The following is a 24,906-nucleotide window of genomic DNA, read 5'->3' as shown; positions in this document are numbered from 1 at the left end:
GCTGCTTCTCTTGCTCCCACACTCCTTCCCTACACACTTTGATCAGCTTTTCGCTCTCTCAGTTGGCTGTAGGTTGAGGATGGCAATCTGGAACCAAACATCAAAGAAGTACAGCATTGAGAAGGTGGGGGAGAGAGGGCCTATGGGAAGTTCACGCCTAATGGCTTCTCTTTCACCAACAAAATAGGTGACTAGAGGTCATCAGAGGTTAGGGAGGGCAGTAGAAGGGGCACTGGAGTTGTCAGGAGAAAGCTAGAGATCTGGGTTGATTGGTGCAGATTGAGGGCATAAATCAGTGAGGGAGTGCTTCCTCTCAAGGCTTAATAGGAAAGCTTCAGAGCAGGTGCTAGAGCTGAAGAAAGTGAGAACAAAGTATGAAGTCTACCAGATCCTGACTTTGAGGTGTTCCTGCCAGGTCAAGAATCAGCGAAGAGTGAACGCAGTAGGGGCCGCAATGACCTGGAAAAGGACCACTACCACAGAGGACTTACCACCACTAATTTGGAGAAAAGGGCAGAGATCTGTGTGATAGTCATTCAATAGTATTGTGTGCAGTGCTCTGTACTAAGTGCTTGCGAAAGAACAGTAAAGTTAAAAGACATGATCCCTGCCCACAAGGAACTTATACAGTCTAGCTGGGGACACTGACACAAACTAAAATTGCAGTTTGGGGGAAGAAGAAAATAGAAAGATGGATATGTGTATGGGTAAGCTTCTCTAGATTGTAAGCTCCTTGAGGACAAACGGGAGTGTGTCTTTTGTCTTTATTGTCATTATTATTATGTGTCAAGCACTATTCTAAACATTGGATAGATAAAAGTTAATCAGGTTGGGCACGGTCCCTGTCCCACATGGGTATCAGTGTCTAAGCAGGAGGGAGAACAGACACTGAATCCCTATTTTATAGGTAAGGAATGTTAAGTGACTTGCCCAAGGTCACAAAGCCAGAAAATGGCAGAGCTGGGATTAAAACCCAGAACGTCTGACTCTTAGGTGTGTGCTCTTTCCACTAGGCCATGAAGCTTCTCCCAAGCGCTTAGTAGAGTGCTCTGCCCGGTACTAGTATAAAATTAATGTTGATTGAGAAATGGTAGAGTATGTAAATTGCTAGATGCCAAAGTAATGCAGGTAGTTGGGAGTGTAATAGATATGCAGTTGGTAGTTGGAAAGACATAACCTGGAGGGAAGGAACAAAAATGAGGGAAAACCTCTTGCCTTTTTCCTCCTCTTTGCTACAACCTGCACTCTCCTGGGAGTAGGGAGTTGAGGGGGGTTGCAATTCCATCTTCCCTGAATTCCCACTCCTTTTTGCTTCCCTTTCCAGCACAGTAAGAGCCCAATGTTGAAAAGTGTTTTGGGAGTGTATCTCTGTTAAGGTCCTCTATAAATTTTCTTTAGGTTCAGGCACGGTAAAACAATTGGTGTGCTTTAAACCCAATTTGAACTTTTTGGTGACTCAATATGGCCTTCACTGATTTCCTTCTATTTTTTCCATTTGGTAGGTTGACCAGACTGTGACAGCATTAAAAAACAGCAGTGTGAGCGTGGGCGATCGTGTTCTCTCTGCTACATTCATCACGCGGGATCATGCTTCAAGCATTAAAGAAGGTGAGGGCTATTTTTCGAACGTATGAGATGAGGGCTGGTCCATCTATTCCTCCCCAGCACTCTTTGGGACCTTTGGTTGGAGGCGAAGGGGCATTGGGATCCATAATAGAGTAACGGTCTGCAAAACGGAACAAGTGCCTACCTCTCTTGTATGATGTGATACCTACATAAGGCAAGGGCCTTTTGTTCTATGGGAACTAGACACCAGAAGCACGTGGCTTTAGTGGAAAAAGCACAGGCCTGAGAGTCAGAGGCTCTGGGTTCTAATCTCGGCTCTTCCACTTGTCTTCTCTATGACTTTGGGTAAGTCGCTTAACTTCTCTGGGCCTCAATTTCCTTAATGGAAAAATGGGGATTCATTGCTTGTTCTCCCACCTACTTAGATTGTGAGCTCCCTATAGGATAGGGACTGCATCCGACCTGATTGCCTTGTATCCACCCTAAAATTTAGAACAATGCTTGATGCATAGTAAGCACTTAACAAATACCACAATCGTCGTCATCCTCACACCAGATGAAACTTCAGATGGCAGGATGAGATTAGCAGCAGTATGGTTCTGGAGCTCAGTTCTCCAGGCTTGGATGAGTTCTCATCATAATCCAGCTTCCCAGGGCTGAAAGGAGGATGATAGCAGGGCAGCCAGAAACTTCTCTGGTGAACTGAAACGGGATACGTCCAAGTGGGGAAGCCAGAATAAACGCTTTCGAGGCTTAGCTTCAAACAAGGTGATTTAGCAGGAGACTGTTGGAAGGCAAACAGTAAGCAGACCAGCCTGATGTGTGGCGACAGCCAAGAGAAGAGGGTTGCTCTCTGAGCAAAGGCTGTTGGAAGGTGGAGGTAGCAGCAGGCAGATTTGACTTTGGCAACATAGCAGAGCTTACCTCCCCTGCCATTAGAGGTAGAGTTTCACCCCCTCTGTGGGGAACTGAGTTTTTCTCAAGGATGTTGTGGGGAAGCCTCAGTTTGCTGTGTTGCTTTGACGGTGTCTGGTAGCTGCTCCACTCCTCCTTGAACTGTTCTGGCCTGGGATTCTATTAGAAAGTTTCCATGGGGTGAGGGCATTTTCTCTCGGCTGAAGCTTTGCCTGCGGTAAAGGAGGCTAGAATCAGCAAATTTGGGGCTCTTTCAGTGTAAAGCCTTTTCCACTCTCTTCCTCAAGCAGAAGCCTCTGGCCATGCAGCCAGGTAACTCTGTGTATTTCTACTATAATCTCCGAGCGTACAAGCAATCAAACCTCAGCCTTCGTGTCTCTGTGGGTATTCTTTGAAAGTTGCTTAAAGGCAGGGATTGTCTCCCAGTTCTGTTCTACTCTCCCAAGACCTTAGTCCAGTGCTCTGTACAGAGTAAACGCTCAAGTATCATAGACTGACTCTTTCCAAACTATGATCTTGATTAAACATTGACTCTGGCCATGATTCTGTTTCAGAGTTAGTTCAGCATTGGATACCGTGGTCTTTGGAGGATTAGAAGTGAGATCCTGGCTGGCTTTTCTAAATCTTCCCTTACCTTGGATTGCTTTAAATATAAGGCCTCCTATTGTTTTTAATCCTAGTTCAGCGTAAATCAGGTGGCTGGCCCAAATTCACTCTGAAGCTCAGTCTTCCAAGTCTAATACGTTGGCAATTCAAATAGTTAATTGTACCAAAAGAAACACACAAAACTTTGGTATCAGTCCGTCAGTGATATTTAGTGAGTGCTCACTGTGTGCAGAGTACTGTACTAAGCACTTGGGAAAGTACAATATAATAAGAGTTGGTAGACACAATACCTGCTCAAAAGGAGCTTACGTTCCAGAGGGTCACTCAGTTCTTTCATTTTTTTCCATTTGTAATATCAAGATAATAGGTTAAGAATTACGGTCTTATGGTATTTGTTAAGCGCTTATTATGTGCCAGGCACTGTTCTAAGCTCTGGGGTAGATACAAGGTAATCAGGATGGACACAGACCATGTCCCACGTGGGCCTCAGTCTTAATCACAGAGCACAGAGAAGTTAAGTGGCTTGCCCAAGGTCACACAGCAGACAAGTGGCAGAAGAACCCAGGTCCTTCTGTACTCCCAGCCCCGTGCTCTGTCCACTAGACCAGGCATATATGTTTCACTTAAATGGTCAAGAAGGGTTTTACTAATTGGAGAATTTAAGTGTTTACCATGTTCCAAGCACTTTACTAAGCTGTGGTATAGGTGCAAGATAAGTCGGTCACAGTCTGTCCCACATGAGGCTCACAGTCAAAGTAAGAGGGAAAACAAGTTTTCAATTCCCACTTTTCAGATGAAGAAACCAAAGCACAGAGAGGCTAAGTGGTGGAGCCAAGTTTGGAACCCAGGTCACTAAACTCCCAGGCCCATGCTTGATCAATCACATCTACACCTAGGAATCCTACCAGGAATAAAATAGTTTTGCCATTTGATTAAAAAAAAAACAACTCATACCATGATAAGGATTAGTGTAAAGAGAAGATTAGCTTATGAAAGTACAGTTTCCTAATTGTCCTTCACGGACCAAGTTAACCCTGTTAATGCTGGTTAGGTTTTGATGAAAATGAAAGGATTAACCTTTACTTAACAGGCCTTCGAAACCATTTAAGGTACAGTGTTCCCTCTACATAGCCACATTTGGGAATGCAAAGAAGCCCCTCATGGCATGTGTTTGAACAAATAAATTATTTATTTATATGGCAGGTTCAGGAGGGAGATACTAAAAAAGAAAACACAAAAACTTTTTTTGGTCAATCAGTAGTGTTTATTAAGCGCCTACTGAGAACCAAGCAGAATAGTCTAGCATGTGGGAGTTAGAAATGAAGTAAACTCTGGAAGAGCAGAGGCTTCAAGAAAGATGCTCCCTTGAAAGGCCGAATCAAAAAGCACCCTTGGCACTGTGGTAAGAGATGCATCTGAGCAGGAAGGGGTAGGCTCTCTTTGAACTTGATGTAGAAAGGGATTTTCAGTCACCCACTGACTGGTCTTTTAGTCACATTCACACATGTGCCTAAAATCTTTCGAACAGTAGTGTTATCTTCAAACACTAGAGGACAGTTTTATATACCCTTTTGTTTATTAAGACACATCAGTGTAACTCCAAATGATTGTCCTGCCTTTCTGAAGGTGTTTAATGTGCCTTGGCATTTTATTCAAGATAGTAACATGAAGTACAAGACTTTGACAGATTCTTTAGTCTTATCTCATTGTTTTCAATAGATGCCAGAACTGTATTTTAGTTCTGAAGCTTTTGCCAAATAATTGTAGGCTCCAGATGCTTTAGAATTAATGATTCTGTGTTATGTTGCATCAGCTTTTAAGTTTGTAAGGCGATTTTTATTAGTTTTTCAGGGAAAAAAAATACATTAAGTACCCTGTTAAAGCAAATGCTTACTAAAAACATATGTATAATAATTCATTACTTTAAAAGAAGAATACTAATTCTGGTGTGGTGATGAAGCCTATTAAATATAGGAGCAGACAAAGGCAAAATTACTTGGGGAAAACCTCTCTGTATATAGCCATGAATATTGCCAAGCTTGCTGTTCGCCTGGTTTTTGTTCTGAGAAAATGGTCCTGTCGGCACATCAGTGATATATGAAAATGAAGGAGAAAGGGGAGTTTGAGTCCCACAAGAAGAAGAAACAATCCAGTAACATGGTGGGGGAAAGCATTTGTACCAAACTAATGTTATTTGGGTTGGATGGGTATGTAAGGGAATCTAGGTGTGTGTCAGAGAACAGATTTTCCAAGGAACTAATGGTGTTTTGAATGATGGGAAGAGTTTGAGTCCAATGGAAGCCAGGTTGGAAAGCTGAGGCTTGGAATGCTGGGAGAAACCAGTTTATAATCATGACAAAGTGAAGGAACAGGACACCAACTATGACCAAGTACATTTTAGGCGATGGTCACTTGCAGCAAAACTGCCCTGGAGAATAATGTAACATTAATATTAATAATGGTATTTATTAAACTCAGCCTTCCCTACGATTACAAGACCTGCTGAACTGCACATAGGCACCACATCCAGCTCCCTGAGCCATTCCATCAGCATCATAAACAGGCCATACCCTATATTAGAAGGCAGGGCAGGATCACAAACGATGAAGTTCCGGAGCGTAGTTAGTCTCCTTAACATTGAGGCTAGGATTACCTCAATCCAACTCTGCTGGGTGGGACATGTGAGGAGAATAAATAACAGCAGGATACCCAAACAGTAGTTGCATTGAGAACTGAAATTAGGAAATTGATAGCAAGGAGTGGAGAGGAAATATTTTAAGGGCACAGTAAAACAAAGCCTTAGGCCATGCTGCATCCCAGCTGAAAATTTGGCCAATAAATCAAAAGTCAGTTGTGCTTATTGAGTGCTTACTGTGTGCAGAGCACTTTACTAAACTCTTGGGAGAGTATAGTGTAGCACATTCCCTGCCCACAACGAGCATACAGTCTAGTTGGGGGAAAGAGACATTGTTATAAATTTCAGATATGTATGTACATAGTGCTTTGAGCCTGGGAGGAAGCTCCTTGAGGTCAGGAATTGTCTACTAACTCTTTCTCCGCCCCCCGGCCCCCCAAGTGGTTAATGCTGTGCTCATAGTAAGTGCGCAATCAATAGATTGAATTACTGAGGATAGACTAGCATGGCTTATTGCTATCGAGAAAGAAGTGGCCTTAGGAGCAAAATCTTTGTTAGGAAGATTGTGTGAGAGACAAGGAGGCAAGGGTAAACAGTTCTGTGAACATGAGCAAAACAAGGGACAACCTTTTTGTGTGCCACATGTAGCCATTGGCCTTTGCAACCACATAATCAGTGGTAAATTTTGTGGTATTTTTCTGGTAATTTGTTAAGTGCTTCCTATGTGCCAAGCATTGTATTAAGCACTGGGGTGGATACAAGCAAATTGAGCTGGATACAGTCCCTTTCCTACGCAGGACAGTAGTTTCTCTTCAAATAAATTGTGTTTTTAAAGTCCTTACAATGTGCCAAACATTGTGTCAGGCACTCTGATAGATTGTCAAAACGCAGCCTAAAAGGGAGGGAGAACAGGTAGGTAAACCCCATTTTACAGATGACTAAACTGAGATATGGGGGAGTTAAGTGACTTACCCAAAGTCACATAGTCACATAGCCAGCGGATGGTGGAACCAGGACTAGATCCTTGTGTCTCCTGACTTCACGTCCTGGGCTCTACCATAAGGCCATACGTGGGGTAGCCATTTCTCACTTTTAAGAAAGCACCCTTTCTGTTAGCCCACCCTGCTCTTCTCTCCATTTACAGCATGTTACCTCATCTGTAAAATGGGGATTAAAACTGTGAGCCTCACGTGGGACAACCTAATTACCTTGTATCTACCCCAGTGTTTAGAACAGTGCTTGGCACATAGTAAGCGCTTAACAAATACCATCATTATCATGTGCCTTTTTTTTTTCTTTCCAGAGGACTACGTTCGTTATGCCCATGGTTTGATATCCGAATATATTCCTAAAGATTTAAGTGAAGATTTATCCAAACACTTACAGTAAGCTGTTTTCCTTTCTTCTCAGTCTTTAGCTTTATTTATGACTCTTTTCTGCAAAAGAAATTTCTTTTGGCATCTCTAGGAATGATGTAATTTTATTGCTTATCAGATTACAGCGATTTTATTTTCCTCTCGTCAGATATTGTGTGGTTTAGAGGCGTTTCTTATGATTATTACTAGACTGGTATTCTAGGCAAGAGTGAGTGTATTTAGGGGATTGGTTTGATTTATGGAGATCAATTCAGTTTTATTTATTTATTTTTTATCCCAAACCCCAGTATTTCAATTTCATTTGATAGCTTTCCATGAGATGGCTCAAGGGAAAAAAAACACATATTTGGAATAAGCTTGTAAATCAGATTTAAAAGTTTCATTAAATTATAAGTACTTGATTCATTTTTCCCCTGTATCATGACAGTGGTGATGCAAGCTACTTTGTTTCCTGAGTTGAAAGAGTATCTGTGGATTTCCATCATTTGATTTCAGAATAGATATATCTTCTTTTTGGATCCATGACAGTCAGTCACATGGGGGAAGAGCTACTTGTATTCCTTGTCTGTGCACAGCATCAAACTCGGTGTGTGTGTGTGTGTGTGTGTGTGTGTGTGTGTGAGAGAGAGAGAGAGAGAGAGAGAGAGAGAGAGAGAGGAGGAGGAGGAGGGGAAGAAGGGAGGGAAGGAAGGGAGAGAAGAGAGAACTTTTCACAGTTGAAGATTGCTTCTTGATGGTATTCCCTGCTACTTTAACACCCCAAACCTCTGGAAAACCATGTCCCATAGTCTTGTGTTTACCACCTTCCAGAAACCACGGCATGCCATCTAGGCTTGATTCCTAATTTTTCACGAGATCGTTTTCAGTCTTCCTCTCCTGAGGAACAAGTAGAATAATCATATTTATTGAGCGCTTACTGTTTGCAGAATACTGTACTAAGTGCTTGGAAGAGTACATTATATCAGAGCTGGTAGACATGTGATAATATGAGTTCTGAGTGCAGATGTAGTTCACTAAATGAATCGTTATCTAGTTTCTCTCATTTTGATTGGCTTTTTAATGCTTCTGGTTGCTTGCATTGCACACGAATGTCCTGCTTTAAATTGGAACTGCTGCTCTTGTGTTCGTCTCTGAATTTCTCATGCACTCTTTACACTAGAGCCTCATCTTGTTCTGCTTCACTGTAAACTCCTTGATGAGACCAGGGATCGTGTCTACTTAGTCTGTGTATTTTCCTCAGCTCTTAGTAAACAAGTGCTCTGCACAGTGTTAGCATTCAGTAAATACCCTTGGTTGGTTGGTTGATTGATTTGTACAACATCACTCATGAAGATCCCTTTCTCCCCAACGAGAAGTAGTTTTGGAAGCTAGACTTCTAATAAAAAACTTGTAATAAGTTTATCAGTCAGGTTTGACTTTATGAAATTCTGACTTTTCAAAGAGCTGGATGAGGATTTGTAAAGGAAAGTTTTATTGACTTAGAACAATTTAACGGAAGGAAATGGGGATGCAGTCTTTTATTATGTGATTTTTTTGGAAAGTTAAAATATCATTCACTCTTAAATATGGGTCCTTGGTGGAATGAGCAATATAAGACTCCAAAACCGAGTTCTAATTGGAGCACTAAAGAAACAAAGGCTCATGTTCGTTGACTGTAGACTGTAAGCTTCTTGTGGGCAAGGATTGCGTCTCCCAACTCTGTTATATTATACTTTCCCAAGCACTTAGTGAGCACTAAGTCTACACATTCATTCATTCATTCATTCAATCATATTTATTGAGCACTTACTGTGTGCAGAGCACTGTAATGAATGCTTGGGAAGTACAGTTCAGCAACAAATAGCGACAACTCCTGCCCACAACGGAGCACTCAATAAATATTATAGATTGATTGAACTTAAATTGTAATCTGAGCCATCTTGGCACCCTAACCCAGGAGTCTTGCTAGGAGTGTTTGCAGCCCCTGACTCTGACCCTGGTTTAAGGGACAAGACCCAACCTCCGAGGAGAAGTAAACCCCTCCCAGCTCTTTTAGGTAGCATTCTAGTGGGCCATGCTGTGACTATAAGCTCATGAAGACTAGGGTACAATTGCCTGCTGCTGTCATTCTCTCCCAAGTGTAAGCAAATGCTTAGGCTAGTGCTTTGCATTCAGATGCTCAATAAACCCCACTGATTCGTGGACCGAACTATGCAGGGGGTCAGCCGGGGAGAGATCGGGTTGGGGGTGAAAGAGGAGAGGGGAATTGACTTAAAGGGACTGCTAAAGTAGCTGGGTCCTAGAGAGGTGGGAATAAACTATTTTAGTATCCTGAAGCGTCCGGTTTGGAGGTTGGAAGGACACCTTGAGGGTCCATTATGGCAAACAGTCAGTTCATAGGAACACTTAAAAGAAAATTGTTGAATTAACAAAGAAAATTAGCATGCCTTCTGCTCCCTCTGGTTTTTTTGGAGTTTTTTTTTTACAGGACAAGAGGAAATGAGCCTGATTTGCAGTGACAGAATTCATTTGGACATAAAAGGAGTTTTTGATTATAAGGAAACAACAGATTACCATAAGAAGTTGTAGAAGCAGATTTTCAGGCAACAAAACCAAGACATTTCCTCCTTTGTAAATAAATATTTGACCATCTGTTTTGGGTAGTTTAGATTTTCACCTGCCTGGAGGCAGAGGGCTGCATCAGGTGGTCTATGATGAGTCCCTTCCAGGTCTCTGATAGATGTTTATTGCCCAGCTCCTCCAAAAAGATCAAATAATTTGCCAAGTATGTTTCAATTTTCTAAACGACTCCTAAGATTAGCTTTGTGTAAAAAAAAAGTTAACAGTGAAAATGAAAAGCTGTGATTGAAGCAGTAGAGGAAAGTGAAAGAAAGAAATGAAATCAGTATAAGGAAGGTCCAGGGAATCTGGGGCTCTGAGGGTTCCATAACTAGGAGAGTTAGCCATTGTATAGTTCATGCCTATCCTATGATGTTGTCGTTGTTGTGATAACCGCCTTGTTGCTTCAAACAGTAAGTTTTAGAGCAGGTGGTTAATGCGCAGGCGTGAATGGGCCTGGCAGCTGTGCCCAGAAAACACCGCTCTCTCTCAAGTTCTCGGAGGAGCTCCATTAACTAGCAGAGAACCTAGTCAGTCATATTTACTGAGCACTTACTGCATGCAGAGCACTGTACTAAGTGCTTGCGGGAGTACACTATCACAGACATTCCCTTCCCATAACGAGCTTACAGTTTAGAGGGGGAGATAGACATTAGTATAAATAAATAAATTACAGGTAAGTACATACGTGCTGTGGGGCTGGGAGAGGGGGATGAGTAAAGGGTGCAATTCAGGGCGTCGCAAAAAGGAGTGGGAGAAGAGGAAAGAAGGATTTAGGAAAGGAATCTTGGAGGAGATGTGTCTTCAATAAGGCTTTGAAGTAGGGGAGTGTAATTGTCTGGTGGATGTGGGGAGGGAGCTCGGGTCATCTGGGAAAGTGTAGCTGGGGGTTGCACTGGATAAGCTAGCAGCTCTGAAACTCTGTCCCTTGACAACCAGTGCTCCAGGCCTAGGGTGACGGTTTGTCCGGCTTTATCTAGTCCGTCTCCTGGCTGGTGTTGGCAACGGCACCAAATGCCTTTATGTCTGGTATTTTTATTCTTAAACACCCAAGCTCTCCAACTCAGCTTTTGCGACCAAGTCTCTTGGCCTGGAAGCGGCACCTCTGTTTCTGGGATCTGGGAGAGGAATGCATGGACTCTGGAGTCAGGGTTAGAGTGGTCACAGGACCCCCTGAAGAACCATTCTAGGTTTCCTTCAAAATATTCCGTCTGAGGTCATTATTTTGTGGACCCTATGTAAAACACATAGAGCTTGTCTAATACTTGCAAGTCAGCAAAGGAGCTACCTGTTTGGTTTCAAGCCGTCATTGGCCAACCTATGCAGGGTCCTTTTCAGTTAATCTCTGGCTAGCAATCCGGGTTCAGTGCCCACCTCATCGGCTCCCGACGCTGCCTCTCACTGAACTACATCCCTATCTATTTCCCCTCAGATTCTATATGATGGCGGGGATTTATCCTTTCTTTCCTGTTTATATATTCTTCCTCACCCATTGCAGAGTCTTTTTTCCCCCCATTCCTTGGTAGGAGCAACAAGAACACATTTCTTCCCTCTAAATATTAAACAGAAACATGAAACCAGCTACGGCCCCTTTCATCCACTTCATTAGAAGTCAGCTACTGATAAGTAGGCAATGACTTTTTTTTTTTTTAACGTTTACAGGGCTGTCCACATTGATGGAAATCAGCCCTTATGAAGATTTTAAAATAAACTTTTAATATGAAAAATACTGGGGGAAAATTTACCAGAATGTTTAGAAGGCAAATGCAGATGAGGCCATCTGGGCTTTATTAGCCTACAGTAAGCTCTCACTAGAACAGGTTTGGGAGACCCAGTTCCGATTTCCCCTCTCCCACCCCATTCCCAGTCTGCTGAGACTGTTTCGCTCCCTATTTCCCACTCTGTCTGCAGTGTAAGGGAAATGAGGTTGGAGGAGGCGCCCAGGTCCCACTTCTGACCCTTGACTGGGGTCCACCGGGGTCACCAATACGGCCCCTAGGCACCCGCTCCAATCCCACAGTCCTGGACCCACTTCAGAGCAGAGCGGGGGTGCTGCCTGCCTAGCGAAGCTGTCAGCCGCTTCAGAGGAAAGCTGTCCTGCTGAAGCCAGGCATCTGCTCCGATGTCGTGGCCAGACACTTTCCAAGCAAGAGCCCAGATTCCGGGCTTCAAAGGGAAAGCAATGTGCTGGGGGAGCAGGAAAATACCTCCGACGTTTCGAGGAGCATTTTCTTCCTCGTGATACATCCAAATCTTTGCTGCAAACTTGTGTGGTGAAGGGTACTACAATTCCAATTTAAAAAAAATGTGAGAATGCCCCATAGCATAATTTTGGAAACCATTAGTCTGTTTGTTTTTTTCTTTCCTCCTTCCAGACAGATCTGAGAAATGAAGAACTCTTATCCTTCATCCTTGGGAGGGTGGGGACTAGGGGGGTTGGAAAGATGGACCATTTCCCCCTGGACAAGCTGTTTCTCTTCCAATATGGGTGGGGAGTTATTTGGTGAACCAGGGAATGGTTCTGGGTTTCTCACTACACTTAGGGAATTTTCTCTCTTGAGAAGAAATTGTTTTACAATCCTTATGTAACACTGCAGAGAGAAAATGGGTTGAAATCAAAATTTAACTTGTCCCTCTGTTTGCAGAGACATGAAAGTCTGACAAAGCTCTCTTATTTCCTTAGGCTTCCGGAGCTTTCCACTCCAACACCAGAACCTCCATTAAAGGTAAGAAGCTGTGACTAATGTGACTTTGGAGGACTTAAGGAAATAAGAAACATTTATCACATGAGATTGTGTTGCTTAGTATTTAAGCATGCTCCACCTACCACATACTGTGTGAAACTGAAGTGGGTGTAGACCAGACCAAGCCACTCTGTCCTGGGGCAGGTCTTCTCTGGTCTGTTCTTTTGATTGTATCGAAAAATGTCACTGCTTTAGCCTGATATTGATGAAAAGGACTGCACTGTGGATTTTATTCGGGGCAGTGGGGGAAGGTTGCTGATTTGCTTTCACTTTTGCCTTACTGATTACAAGGTGTACAGGTAAATTTTAACCTTGTCTTGAATCATCAGTAAAAGGAAATGGGTTCCAGAAAAAGTGATGTTTCCACCGTCAAAGGGTTATTGTGCGAAACAGATGATCTAGAGTTTTTCCGATGTTACAACTCAAAAACTTTGCGCTGCTTCTTCAAGCACCTAACAAATACCAACTTTATTATTTTCCCTAATCCAATTATGCCTCAAACTGCAACTGATTTCTTATTTCTCCATTCTGTATCCTCCTCTAATTTCCACTTTAGTCTTCCCAAGTCATCTAAACACTTGGGTGTCCATACCCCCGCCCCCCGTAATACTTGCACACCTTCTTATCTGATGTATTTTACGTCCTGTCTCCTGCTCTTTTATAAACTCCTTAAGGGTAGGGATCGTGTCTAAGTCTGTTCTCCTCTCCCAAACGTTTTTTACCATGCTCTGCACGTAGTAGATTGTATGCTCCTAGAAGGCAGGGATCATGTCTACTGACTCTGTTAGACTGTCTCAGTACTTATCACAGTGCTGTGTGCACAGGTGCTTGATAAGTACTATTGATTGATTGCGGACTATTTCACCTCTTGACATTAAGGTGCTCAACCAGACCTTTTGATAATGGCCACACGGATACAGTTCTGGGGCTTCTTCACTAAGAATGCCCTGCTCAGTATATGAATGTAGTAATCCACTTAATCCCAGCAGGTGGTGGCAAAGTAAGGGATCCCTTGAAGATGCACATAGGTTATGGCATGACTATTAAATATGACTTTATTTACCCTCTCCTCCTGCCTTCCCAGGCAAACCTACCATTGAGAACATAAGCAGTGCGTTACCGAGTCTCAGACCAGTCTGTCTAGCCTGATATTTGTCTGACAGATTTCTCTTATGATCACGTCAGTCATTTATTTTAATGTCGTCTCCCCCTCTAGATTGTAAGCTTTGTGGGCAGGGAGCGTATCTACCAACTCTGTTAAATTGTATTCTCCTAAGCCCTTAGTACGGTGTTATGCACACAGAAAGTGCTCAGTAAATATCACTGATTAGTTGATTTATTTTAGAAACAAAGGTATTTGGAAACAGTGTGATGATTACCATCCCGCCATCCATCTTCGTGTTTGGGATCTCCCTGTAAATACTCGTCATGTTCCCGAAGTCCAGGAGTCCACCAGATAGCTAACATCAGTAACTTTTCCCTCCAAAACCTATTGTGCATCTATTATCCATTTTTTTTTCAAACTTTTTGTGAAACTCTTGATATATCTGCTTGCACACCCTCTTTGGATTTTTCCCCCCTTTTGTTTGTGTTGAATTTACCACCTTCAGGTTTCAAAGGGCCCTTCTTATAGATGGAGTCAAATGGGGATAAATTACCTACACTCCCTGCCTCTTCGATTGTGAGTGGCATGTGGGACAAGGGACTGTGTCCAACATGATCATCTTGCATCTACTCCAGCACTTGGCACATAGTAAGCCCCTTAGAAATATCATTAATTTGCAGGCTTCTAGTCCAGCGGCTGTTTCTAACAAGAATTTACACAATCTTGCGGCATTTTGCAATTTCCCCTCCCAGTTCTTCAGAATTCCGGGGTGGGGCCCATCCATTCCCTGTGATGTGTTTATCAGTCTGGCCTACAAAAGTGGGAACTTTCTCAGCATCTTCCCCAGTAAACCCCTAACTGATTTATTAATTTGTCACTTTGTCTGCTTGGCTTCCCAGTTAGATAGTAAATTCCTGGAGAAGCAGGGATTACACTTTATTCAGTATTTCTTGGTGTTCCCCAAGTGCCTAGTGCAGTGTTCTGTTTGCACCTGATCTGCGGCTCTTTGGGACTTTGCTGATCCTACTAGGTCAGGCTTTCCATTTTGTAAAAGGATTACTTTGTTTCTCAGGTGACCTCTTTTACTAGACTGGTTGACCTTGCAGGTTTTCTGTCTAATCGTTCTCTTCTTCTGTAGCAGACGTTTTACCTGAGTTCAAAGATCGTGCTTTTAAACTGCCTGTGGGCATTTTGAAGCTTACTTATTTGTTTTTTAGCTTCTCTTTTCAGCTCTTCCCCACACACAGTTCTTTTTCTACGATAGTTCCTTTTCCGAAAATGTGGTTCCTTGATTTGGGGGAGAGCTCTCCCTCCCCAACTAGAATAGAAAATGTAATCATGTCACGATAATTTCTGCAGAGTAACTCTCCTTTGTGACCTTTCTACACCAGACCCTATCCAGAATTCAAAATTAAATCTCTGAGCCCATCATTCCTTCTGTGTTCTAGGACTGGTTGATCCAAAATAAGGCCACTTATCCAAGCGATTTGGCCAATACTTCTGGGATTTTGCTGGATCTCTTTCTTTTAAACTGATGAGAGGTGGAGGCTTTGTAACAATAGGTCATTTGACCTTTATATAAACCAGGTCTATTACCTCCTGCCTGTGAAACTTCATAGTCACTGGTGACAGTCCCCAGGAGAACTGTAGGTTCTTCACAACAGATTGCCTGGATAGTATTAGGACATTCTCTATGCTCTTGAAAACAGTGGTAAGATCATAGAGGAAATTTGTTTCACCATGTTTACTACTGCACTGTTAGGTGAAGCTCCAGTAAAGGATGTTAATCCCAATCCTGTATATTCTTTGAATTAAAAAAAACAAACAACAGAACAGTGGACAGCACTTGTTTAAACCATTTGGGTTATCAGAGTTTGTAACCCATTAGATACTATTAATTATACTGTTAATTATACTTACAAGTGTACTTAATTAAGCTGTTTCATTTATAGTGGGAATTGCCTGAAGAATTGCCTGCCTCATCTTGGACCTTTCCTTTAAAGTTGTTAATTCCTCTGGTCTGAGCTGCCATGATGCTTTTCAAGTGAGGCGTGTTACTACTTCAGATGTCCTCATTCATTTCCAGGTTTTGAGGTCTCCTCATTTGGGAGCTCGTTATGGGCAGGGAATGTGTCTGCTTTATTGTACTCTCCCAAAGAGTACAGTGCTCTGCACACAATAAATGCTCGATAAATATGGTTGATTGACTGGGAGTTGTTGCTTCCCAAAGAGGTAATGAGTTGGGGGTCCTCTCTAGAGCCATAATGGGTGAAGCGAAGAGAACCCATATGGGATCCAAATATAAGTGGAACAATTTACCACCAGAAGCAGTTATGTAATAAACCAAACTTGACCAAATGATACCTTAGTCTTTATTTTGGTGCTACACACTCTGAGCAGGCTCAGAAGCCAAGAGGGGAATTGTACAGGACTTAGTACCATTTCCACTAACGGGAACAGTGCTTTGGTGTCCTGTATTCTACCTGTGATATTGTGGCTCTTATCCATGAACCTCAAAGCGTATTGCAGGCTTAAGATGTTTTTGTATCCAGGGTCTATGTTATTCCTTGGTGATTTTGACAGTGTGGTTTCTGTGGGGTGAAGTTTCAATGTTAATTGCACAATTAAATAAACTTGGGGGAGTTGAGAATGAACACCCACTAGGGAACACTATAGCAGGCTGTCAGAGGGGAACTTGGGGTCTAAGAGATGTAGGCCAAGACTCAAGGCCATCAAGAGAATCTGTGAGGAGAATTTCTGAGGTTCTCCCAGATTTCCCCATCTCTAAGGGCACCTTTGCATTCCTCTTTCCAAAGCTCTTCTCTCTGGATAGACGTGGAGAGGACAGGGCTGGGAGGTGTAGGAAAACACTATACAGGTGGACATTGAACCTCAATGACTTCTTGAAGCTTGGCATCCATCTCTCCCTAGCTGTTCACATGCATGGAGAAGCAGAACAAATGGTTTCATAATCACACACCTGAACAGCTTGGCCTAGTGGAGAGAGCGTGGACTTGAGAGTCAGAAAGTCCTGGGTTCTAATCCCAGCTCCACCACTTGTCTGCTGTGTGACCATGGGCAAGTTGTTTTACTTCTTTGTGCCTCAATTACCTCATCTGTGAAAGGGGGGTTAAGACTGTCAGCCTCTCACGGGGCAGGGACTGCGTTCAACATGACAACCTGGTATCTACCCCAGTGCTTAGTGCTTAACAGTTCCCATTAAAACAACCCATAGTTGCTCGTCGTTGGTATGTTTGGATCAGTTCCCCACAGATAAGAGGAAAACTGAAGCACTTCCTGCATTCAGAGCTGCCGGTATAAATCAGGCCTGTTTGACAAAACAACTTCATCACTCTAACATTGCAGAAACAGAAGCTGTCAGATGGGCCTGTACAGGCAGAGGAAGACTATACTAAGTTTAACACTGTCGACTTGAAGACCAAAAAGGTAGGTCAGACTTGACCGTGGGCTCTTTGTTGTTGTTTTTTTACTTTGTGTGTTGGCGGTTCAGTGAGAGTCGCATCACACACAGAGGGAGTCAGGGAATCAAGTTCATGTAAAACAGCCTAGGAGGCTTTCATTAAGTAAGCCATGTCTTCTAGGATCAAAGTAAAGCCGGTGGTAATAAAGAATAGGTATACTCTGACCTTGCCCTCTGTTCTTTACAGTCAGAATCCTGGAAGGGGCTTTGAAAAGTCAACCAGTCTGGGAGTCCCCAAACAGGTGGGGAAAAATGGGGTAACCTGGCAACCAAACCTGGGTTCCCTGACAACTAGGGCCATCTCCATCTTTGATTTTAGTGTGGATGTATACTCCCGCAGTCAGGATGCTCTGTTAAAGCAGAGATGGCAGCACTCTGAAACTGACCCCTCTCCTCCTCCACCTTCTGCAACCCTTCCTTGCTCTCACGGGGCTAAGGGAAGTGGAATTCTGGCAATTTTTCAGTTTAATTTGACCCATGAAGATAATCACCCGGCATGAAGAAAAGAGGACATTTGATCATTATCCTGATTATTTGATCAGTGAAATGAGCCAAAGAGGATTCAGGCCCCAAAGTGGAACTTTTGAACAGAACTCTCTTGTTTAGCTCACAGTCACCAGATAATCCCCACTTCACTTTGTGCTGGGTACACCCAGTCATTGTGTCCTCTCCAGAGAGCACCGTGGAAGCGGAAGAGAATGGATTTACCTTGAATACTTGGGATGGATGGTCTGAAATGGCACATAATAGATCTCATCACACAGACATGTTTGTTTTTTGATTCCAGATATTTTTGAATTATAAACTCTATGTGGGCAGGGAATGTATCTGCCACCTCTGTTGTATCGTACTCTCCCAAGCACTTAGCGCAGGTTTCTGAACACAGTAAGCGCTCAGTAAATACCATAGATTGCTAAATGAGTGAATTCGAAGGATGACTTTTAGAGCCAAGATCATACATTTCTTTTTGAAATGTTTTGGCAGTTATTTATTTGTATACTTCATAATGCAGACCGTCCTTTTGTCTGACTCTCCCTGTTCTAGGGAGATTGAGGAGTCATGAAGTAAACAATCGATTGCTCTTTTAGTTCTGTGGATGTTTGTTTTAAGAAGTGGTAAATGACTAAGAAAAGATACAGATTCTAAATGCAGGGTTGTTGGCGGCCCACTTTTTCAAACATAGTTCTCAGAAAGCATTTCTTTGCCAGAAAAAAGACTAGGAAAATTATTCCACAACTCCCAACGCGCCTTACAAATATTGGTCATCTTTTGAATGCGTCCTTCTTTGATTTCCTGTAGAGTAGACAAATGGTAAATGAGTGTGAATTATTCATCGTCCTTAATACAAGGCTGTAATTCAGCCCCATGACAACATGGGGTGGTACGGTTGGGAGATGGAGTTGCAGCTTGTGTCTGTTCCATTGTTTGTATTATTGCCTTTAATGCTCACGGCAAGATTATTCCCCAAAGAACATCATTGACTGGAATATCCTATTCTCCGAGAGGAGACATTTCTGCCTTCTGGTTCCTTGAAAAAAAATTCTCTGCTTTTTAGATCTGAGATCTGAATAGAATTCAAAACTCATTTTGGTCAAGTAATCACACATTCATGAAATGTGTAGCCGGGAAAGTGGTAATTCCCCTTATTAGACCTCAAAATGTGCAAATCCTTGTTGGGTTTGTTCACTGGATTTATAAATGATGTCAGCCTCTTGCAACCCAATGTACCAATTTTTTCTCTCTTATGCGCATTAACAGACAAACAGCAAAATGACTGCCGCTCAGAAGGCCCTGGCCAAAGTTGACAAGAGTGGGATGAAAAGCATTTCCAGTTTTTTTGGGGCGAAAAATAAGGCAGCAAAATGAAGATTTCAGCTTTATTTAAATGAAAACTTATTTTAAGTGTTTTGGAAACTGCCTCATTTTTCCCTCAAATTTGCCTCAGCAGAGTCAACTAACGGGATTCACGCCCGGAAGATTTCCGGGTTCTTTCAAATTGCAAAATGAAAGATGAGTTACTTCTTTGGGTAGGATCAAATTCCAGTGAAAGAACAGGCCCCACTGCAGACAATATTCAGAAATCCTCAGGCAACTGTTGTATTTCATAGCCCTGTCTGATTAGGGGTTTGTGGTTTGGGGTGGTCGGTTGACATAAAGAAAAGCAATAAAATGAATTGAATCACCATGTAGTAGTCTATTTTCCCCTCAATAAATTGGCTCTTGTTACAAACATATGGGTGAGTGTGGGTCTTTACTCGTGGAACGTGGCAGGATTTTTAAAGGGTCACCAGCGAGCGCGTAAATAATTGAGTGCATATTGTCACCGCCTTCACCTTTTAGGGGCTATTTACAGAGCAGTGGTCAGAGCATGGCGGAGGTAGAGGAAACCCCCTATCCCCTGCCACCCAAGCAAGAGGGAAACTTGGCCAGAAGAGGCTGAGAATAGTGATAGGACTGGGATAGGAGTGGGAATGGTTCCAGCAAGCCTGGGATTGATCAATCAATCCGTCAGTCAGTCAATGGGATCAGAGCAGAAAGCACAGCAGAAAGTGAGATGTTGAAGTTTGGACCTGCTAACTATCCAGTTGGCTTGCAGGTTAACAAAATGGACCAAAGCCCTGTAAATATTTTGCAGCAGACAAAAAAGCACAATATACAGAATTATATGATCAAAGAGCAATGTAAGTGTGTGCCTTATAATGAAAAATTTTGAATTTGGTTTTTGTGTGCCTGTGCATAGACTTAATTTTCAAAGTGCAATCTTTCACTCCCTATTCAGCAGAAAGGCACCATATGCTTAACAGGTTTATCATTATCTCTCCTAAACAGATCTGTCCTTATCTTTATCGCTAATTGGAAATAGGCTTTAATCATTCCCAAGACAGTCAAAATACTTCAAAGGGAGAGGAAGTTTAGATGTTGCAGGTTATCTCAGAGAGAGTGCTCTTACCTCCTGATTGCTAAGATTGTTATAACTAAGGATATCGCTCCGGTATAGATTTTAAAATAAGAAATACAATTTATAGATTAATATGTAGGATTTATTTTCCATTTACGATGCAGCTCTCTTATCTTAACCAGTTGATCATGTGACTCATATTTGCAGCATGGCTTGTGATTTAAGCTTGCGTCTGCTGTTCCCTCACCTCTGTCTTCACCTCCAGGTCAGCTTGTCCAATACGGGTGCCGTCTGTTTTAAACACGAACACGAACGTGCGCGAGAACGAACCCGAGTAGCACTGACTTAAGCGAGATCTAGTGCTTTAAGGTGGATGAGTCGTAGAAATGAGGATCCTTTAAGTAGGTCATTAGACTATTTTTAATACAGCATTGAGAAAGTTAGCCTAAGGGAATTTCCCTGAACCTGAACAGCAGTGTATGTACATCAGGTAAAATGACCCCCTCCATCCATGGCTTGTGCCTTGGAGTGCCCTCCCTCCTCAAGTCTTCCGCACAGTTACTCTCCTTGCCTTCAAAGCCTTACTGAAGGCACATCTCCTCCAAGAGGCCTTCCTAGACTAAGCCCCACTTTTCCTCATCTCCCACTCCCTTCTGCGTCGCCCCAACTTGCTCCCTTTGCTCTTCCCTCCGACCCACAGTACTTATGTATCTCTGATTTTATTTATTTGTATCGTTGTCCGATTACTTGTATTGATGTCTGTCTGTTTCCCCCACTCTAGACTGTGAGCTCATTGTGGGCAGGGATTGTTACTCTTTATTCTTGTATTGTACTTTTCCAAATGCTTAGTACAGTGCTCTGCACACAGTAAGCACTTAATAAATACAACTGAATGAGTGAACCTCAGCAGCCACAACGGAAAGCTGCAACAGCCTCCTCGGCTTTCTTACGCTTCAAGCAGCAATTTGGTGAGCTAGGCTCAAGGCTGTCATCAGACCAGTGCACTGTTTGCTGACATGCAGAGCAGCGTATGATTTGTAGCGAGGGTTACTGGAAGGTTCTGTTGGTGGCGCGTGAGGGAAGTCGAATAAATTCATGCTTATTTATCTTTTGCTGTGGCGGTCGTCAGTGAGGAGCTAGCGTGTTTTTTGAAAAGAATCTGTATTTGGAAAATCCATATTTTGCCCGAATGTACTTAGAGGAAAAAGCGTGGCGTAATGAAAAGAACACAGGCCCCGGAGTCAGAGGACCTGGCTTCTAATCCAGCCTCCGTCACTTGCCTGTTGTACGACCTTGGGCAAATCCCCTGACTCCTTGGGCCTCAGTTCCTTCATCTGTAAAATGGGGTTTAAATATCTCTTCTCCCTCCCACTAACACTGTTAGCCCCATGTGGAACATGAACTATATCCAAGCTAATGAGCTTGTACCTACTGCAGCTTAGTACAGTGCCTCGCACATAGCAAGAACTTAACAAATACCGTAAAAAAGTTTCGACCAACTGTGTTTGTAGCGTACTCTCCCATGCGCTTATTACAGTGCTCTGCTTGTAACGAGCGCTCAGTAAATACCACTGATTGACTTGATCAGCTTGCAGCTACCCCAGCACTTACTATAATCAGATCAGTCACAGTTCCTGTCCTGTGTGGGGCTCACACGCCTGATTGATAGGTTTGTCGCCCCTCTCCCTGGGACCAGGGGTTGGGGGTGGAGGAAAGGGAGAGGAGCTCTGGACAGTGCCCAGAGCCCAGGCAGGCTAACAGTGAAGTGAAGAGGATACCAATTCATCAGTGGTATTCACTGAGCGCAATGCCGAATGGTGCAGCGCTGCCAATCAGGTTAACACATATGGCCAAAGGGCACAGTCTTTCGGAAAAAATACCCCTTTTCCTTTGAATCCTACCAATCTGAATTGCTACCAAAGTTTCTGATATCAAATTCCCCCTACCTTTAAGTGGCTAATGGGGCTGGATTGAAACGTGGATTTCATATGATATTTTTCACCTGCCGTTAGGTTTTCTCTGGGTAGAGAGAGCCAGTGTGCCCAGGAGCTGGGATTCAGAAACCAAAATAAAATAATATTAACCTTTTGGTGTCCACCCTCGAACGTTCTAAGTCGTAGTCTTTCCGAATGGTTTATGAATTTGTAGAAGAAGATTCTTGAACTGTATAGCTTGTGCGTTTAGGTCTAAGAAAGGGAAGGTGTGATTACATTATCCAGTATCCTGTAGATCTCTCTGCTACAGTTCTCTTGGCTGTACTTGTGGCGTTGGTGGATCTCCTTTAGGTGTCGATTATTTTCAGATACCCAATTCCAATTTGAGAGGAAAGCTAGTGTGTCAGATTTTGAATTCAACCATCTGCTCTGCAGTACTGTAACAATTTGATTTGTTCATGTGACTCTGATGCTCTCACTCCAAATCATACCTGTTTGAAAGAAAAAAAGGCAAAAGTTCAAAGGAATCAGAGCTTCTTCAGGCTATAAAACATTACAATTAAAATGTATATTTAAGGCAGGATTTCAACTGAACCTTTATTAATCTGGTATAGAAAAAAAAAAAACAACCCAAAAAACTGTGAAGTGTTTACAGTGGATGAAGAAAGCTATGAGGTTTATATCAACAATGAGCTTTTCTTGAAATGTACTTTGTCTTCATTAGCTGGAAGTTACAGAAGAGTAAAATTCCAAAATGTTGATGAAAAATTTCTAAAGAAGGTCAACCATAATCCCAAAGTTTGTTCCTATATTTCATTATTTTAAAATCGGTGTTTAAATTTTGCTGAACTCTAGTTATTTGCCATAAATCTAAATGGATCTTATCTCTTGCCAATGCTTTTCTTTGGGGAATTGAAAGAAAAATATCCCTTTGATTAGCTCCTCAATATTTTGGGACTAATGAATCGAGGGTTCAAGATAGGTCTTCATAGAAACTTTAGTCTGACAGAATTCAGTAATAATAATTGTGGTGATATTTGCTGAGCTTAGTAGAGTCATTCATTCAATAGTATTTATTGAGTGCTTATTATGTGCAGAGCACTGTACTAAGCGCTTGGAATGTACAATTCGACAACAGATAGGGACAATCCCAGCCCAATGACGGGCTCACAGTCTAATTGATAATAATAATTACGGTATTTGTCAAGCCCTTACTATGTGCAGAGCACTGTTCTAAGCACTGGGGTAGATACAGGGTAATCAGATTGTCCCACGTGGGGCTCACATTTTTTATTGTTAATCCCCATTTTTCCAGATGAGGCAACTGAGGCCCAGAGAAGTTAAGTGACTTGCCCAAGGTCACACAGCATACAAGTGGCGGAGTCGGGATTAGAACCCACGACCTCTGACTCCCAAGCCAGTGCTCTTTCCACTAAGCCACACTGCTTCTACTATATGTTAAGCACTGTACTAAGCGCTGAGATAATGTTAGTATTTGTTAAGCGCTTACTATGTGCAGAGCACTGTTCTAAGCGCTGGAGTAGATACAGGGTCATCAGGTTGTCCCACGTGAGGCTCCCAGTCTTAATCCCCATTTTACAGATGAGTTAACGGAGGCACAGAGAAGTGAAGTGACTTGCCCACAGTCGCACAGCTGATAAGTGGCAGAGCAGGAGTTCAAACCCATGACCTCTGACTCCCAAGTCCAGGCTCTTTCCACTGAGCCACGAGATAGATATAAGATAGGTCAATACGTGGTCTCTTGTCCCTCCATGGGACAGTCTGTTAGGGAGGGAGTTAAAGGTTTTTAATCTCCATTTTAAGAAGAGGAAACAGGCCCAGAGAAGTTAAATGACTTATCCAAGGTCACACAGTAGGCACGGGCACAGCAAATACAACCAACTGCACTCCATTGATCGGTTAGGCCATTGGCTTATCTTTTCATAAAGGGGAAACTCCAATTTATCAACATGACTGAGCTTTGGCTGCCAGGTGAAGACCTTTCATTTAGAAGGACATTTAACAGATGTTTTGCTTTCCTCCATAGATGGCAGCACAAAGACGACAAAGGAAGAAATGATGGTTTCAGCATAAGGCTTGGCTCTTTTCTTTATAATTTCCTTCTTATAAAGAACTTTTAAATATGTCTTAGTTCATTTAGTGAAAATTTTCAAAAATGCAGTTTTAGAAAACATGTGAATGCCCCAAAAACATTCTTTAAAATATCTGGTATTTACTGGAGGCCTTGTTTTAGGCAATTTTATAGAAGAATAGATCTCGCTATGAAGTTTTTGTTGTAGCTAGAGCTTATAAAGCCCTTCGCTGCTATAATTCCCTATAAATGAAAATACTAATTTGCCCTTAATCTACATATTATTAGAGCATAACAATCTATCCGTCAATCATGTTTATTGAGCACCTTATTGGGTGCAGAGCACTGCCTTAAACAGATGTTGAGAAACTAGTTTGCCATTCCCTCCTATCTTCCAAAAGAGGCCAGGCATGGTTCTTCAAAATTAAAAAGTCTGGACAGGAAAGGTTCCAAACTTAAATGGAGAGATCCTCTTTCAGTTTCACATAAGTCACTTAATCAATCATTTTATGGAGTGCATATTGTATCCAGAGCACTGTACTAAGCACTTGGGAGGAGAGTATAATATAACAAAGTTATTCAATCCTTAGTATTTAATGAGTGCTTACGGTGTGTGCCTAAAACTGTACTAAGCACTTGGGAGAGAACAATATAACGGAGTTGGCAGAATGTTCCCTGCCCACAACGAGCTTACAGTCTAGAGGGGGAGATGGACATTGATAAAAATAAATTAAGTTTATGCATAAGTGCTGTGGGATTGAGGGAGAGTTGAATAAAGGGAGTAAGTTGGTAGACCCGTTGCCTGCCCACAGGGATTTTGTACAGTTTTCAGAAAGGACTTTGTTTCCATCGGTGAGCCAAGTTTCAACTTCTAAGTTTAGTTTTTGTAGAACAAATTGACCCTTCTGTGCCCTATATCAATCTGACTGTTTAGAATTCATAAAGATACCCAAAC

The 24,906-nt window shown here is 42.4% G+C and overlaps 1 protein-coding gene across 4 annotated transcripts in view; it reads left to right on the top strand.

The window, feature by feature from the left end:
• The window catches only part of RNASEH2B (ribonuclease H2 subunit B), an 85,771-nt gene that overhangs the window by 32,773 nt on the left and 28,092 nt on the right, over positions 1 to 24,906 (top strand). The window contains exons 7-11 of one of the 4 annotated variants that reach the window (XM_029048453.1): positions 1,503 to 1,608; positions 7,026 to 7,107; positions 12,380 to 12,422; positions 16,912 to 16,992; positions 18,785 to 19,260. In XM_029048453.1, coding sequence (XP_028904286.1) covers positions 1,503 to 1,608; positions 7,026 to 7,107; positions 12,380 to 12,422; positions 16,912 to 16,992; positions 18,785 to 18,892 — 420 coding nt within the window. In that variant the 3' untranslated portion in view covers positions 18,893 to 19,260. Of the gene's footprint in view, positions 1 to 1,502; positions 1,609 to 7,025; positions 7,108 to 12,379; positions 12,423 to 15,497; positions 15,645 to 16,911; positions 16,993 to 18,784; positions 19,261 to 23,906; positions 24,506 to 24,906 lie in introns of those variants that run through there. The other 3 variants (XM_029048455.1, XM_029048454.2, XR_003754034.2) reach the window with 3 other exon arrangements.

The sequence above is a fragment of the Ornithorhynchus anatinus genome, chromosome 20, assembly GCF_004115215.2.
Source record: "Ornithorhynchus anatinus isolate Pmale09 chromosome 20, mOrnAna1.pri.v4, whole genome shotgun sequence".
Classification (NCBI taxonomy): Eukaryota; Metazoa; Chordata; class Mammalia; order Monotremata; family Ornithorhynchidae; genus Ornithorhynchus; species Ornithorhynchus anatinus.
Note: the sequence above shows the minus strand (reverse complement) of the source record. Positions and strands in the feature narration are given on the sequence as shown.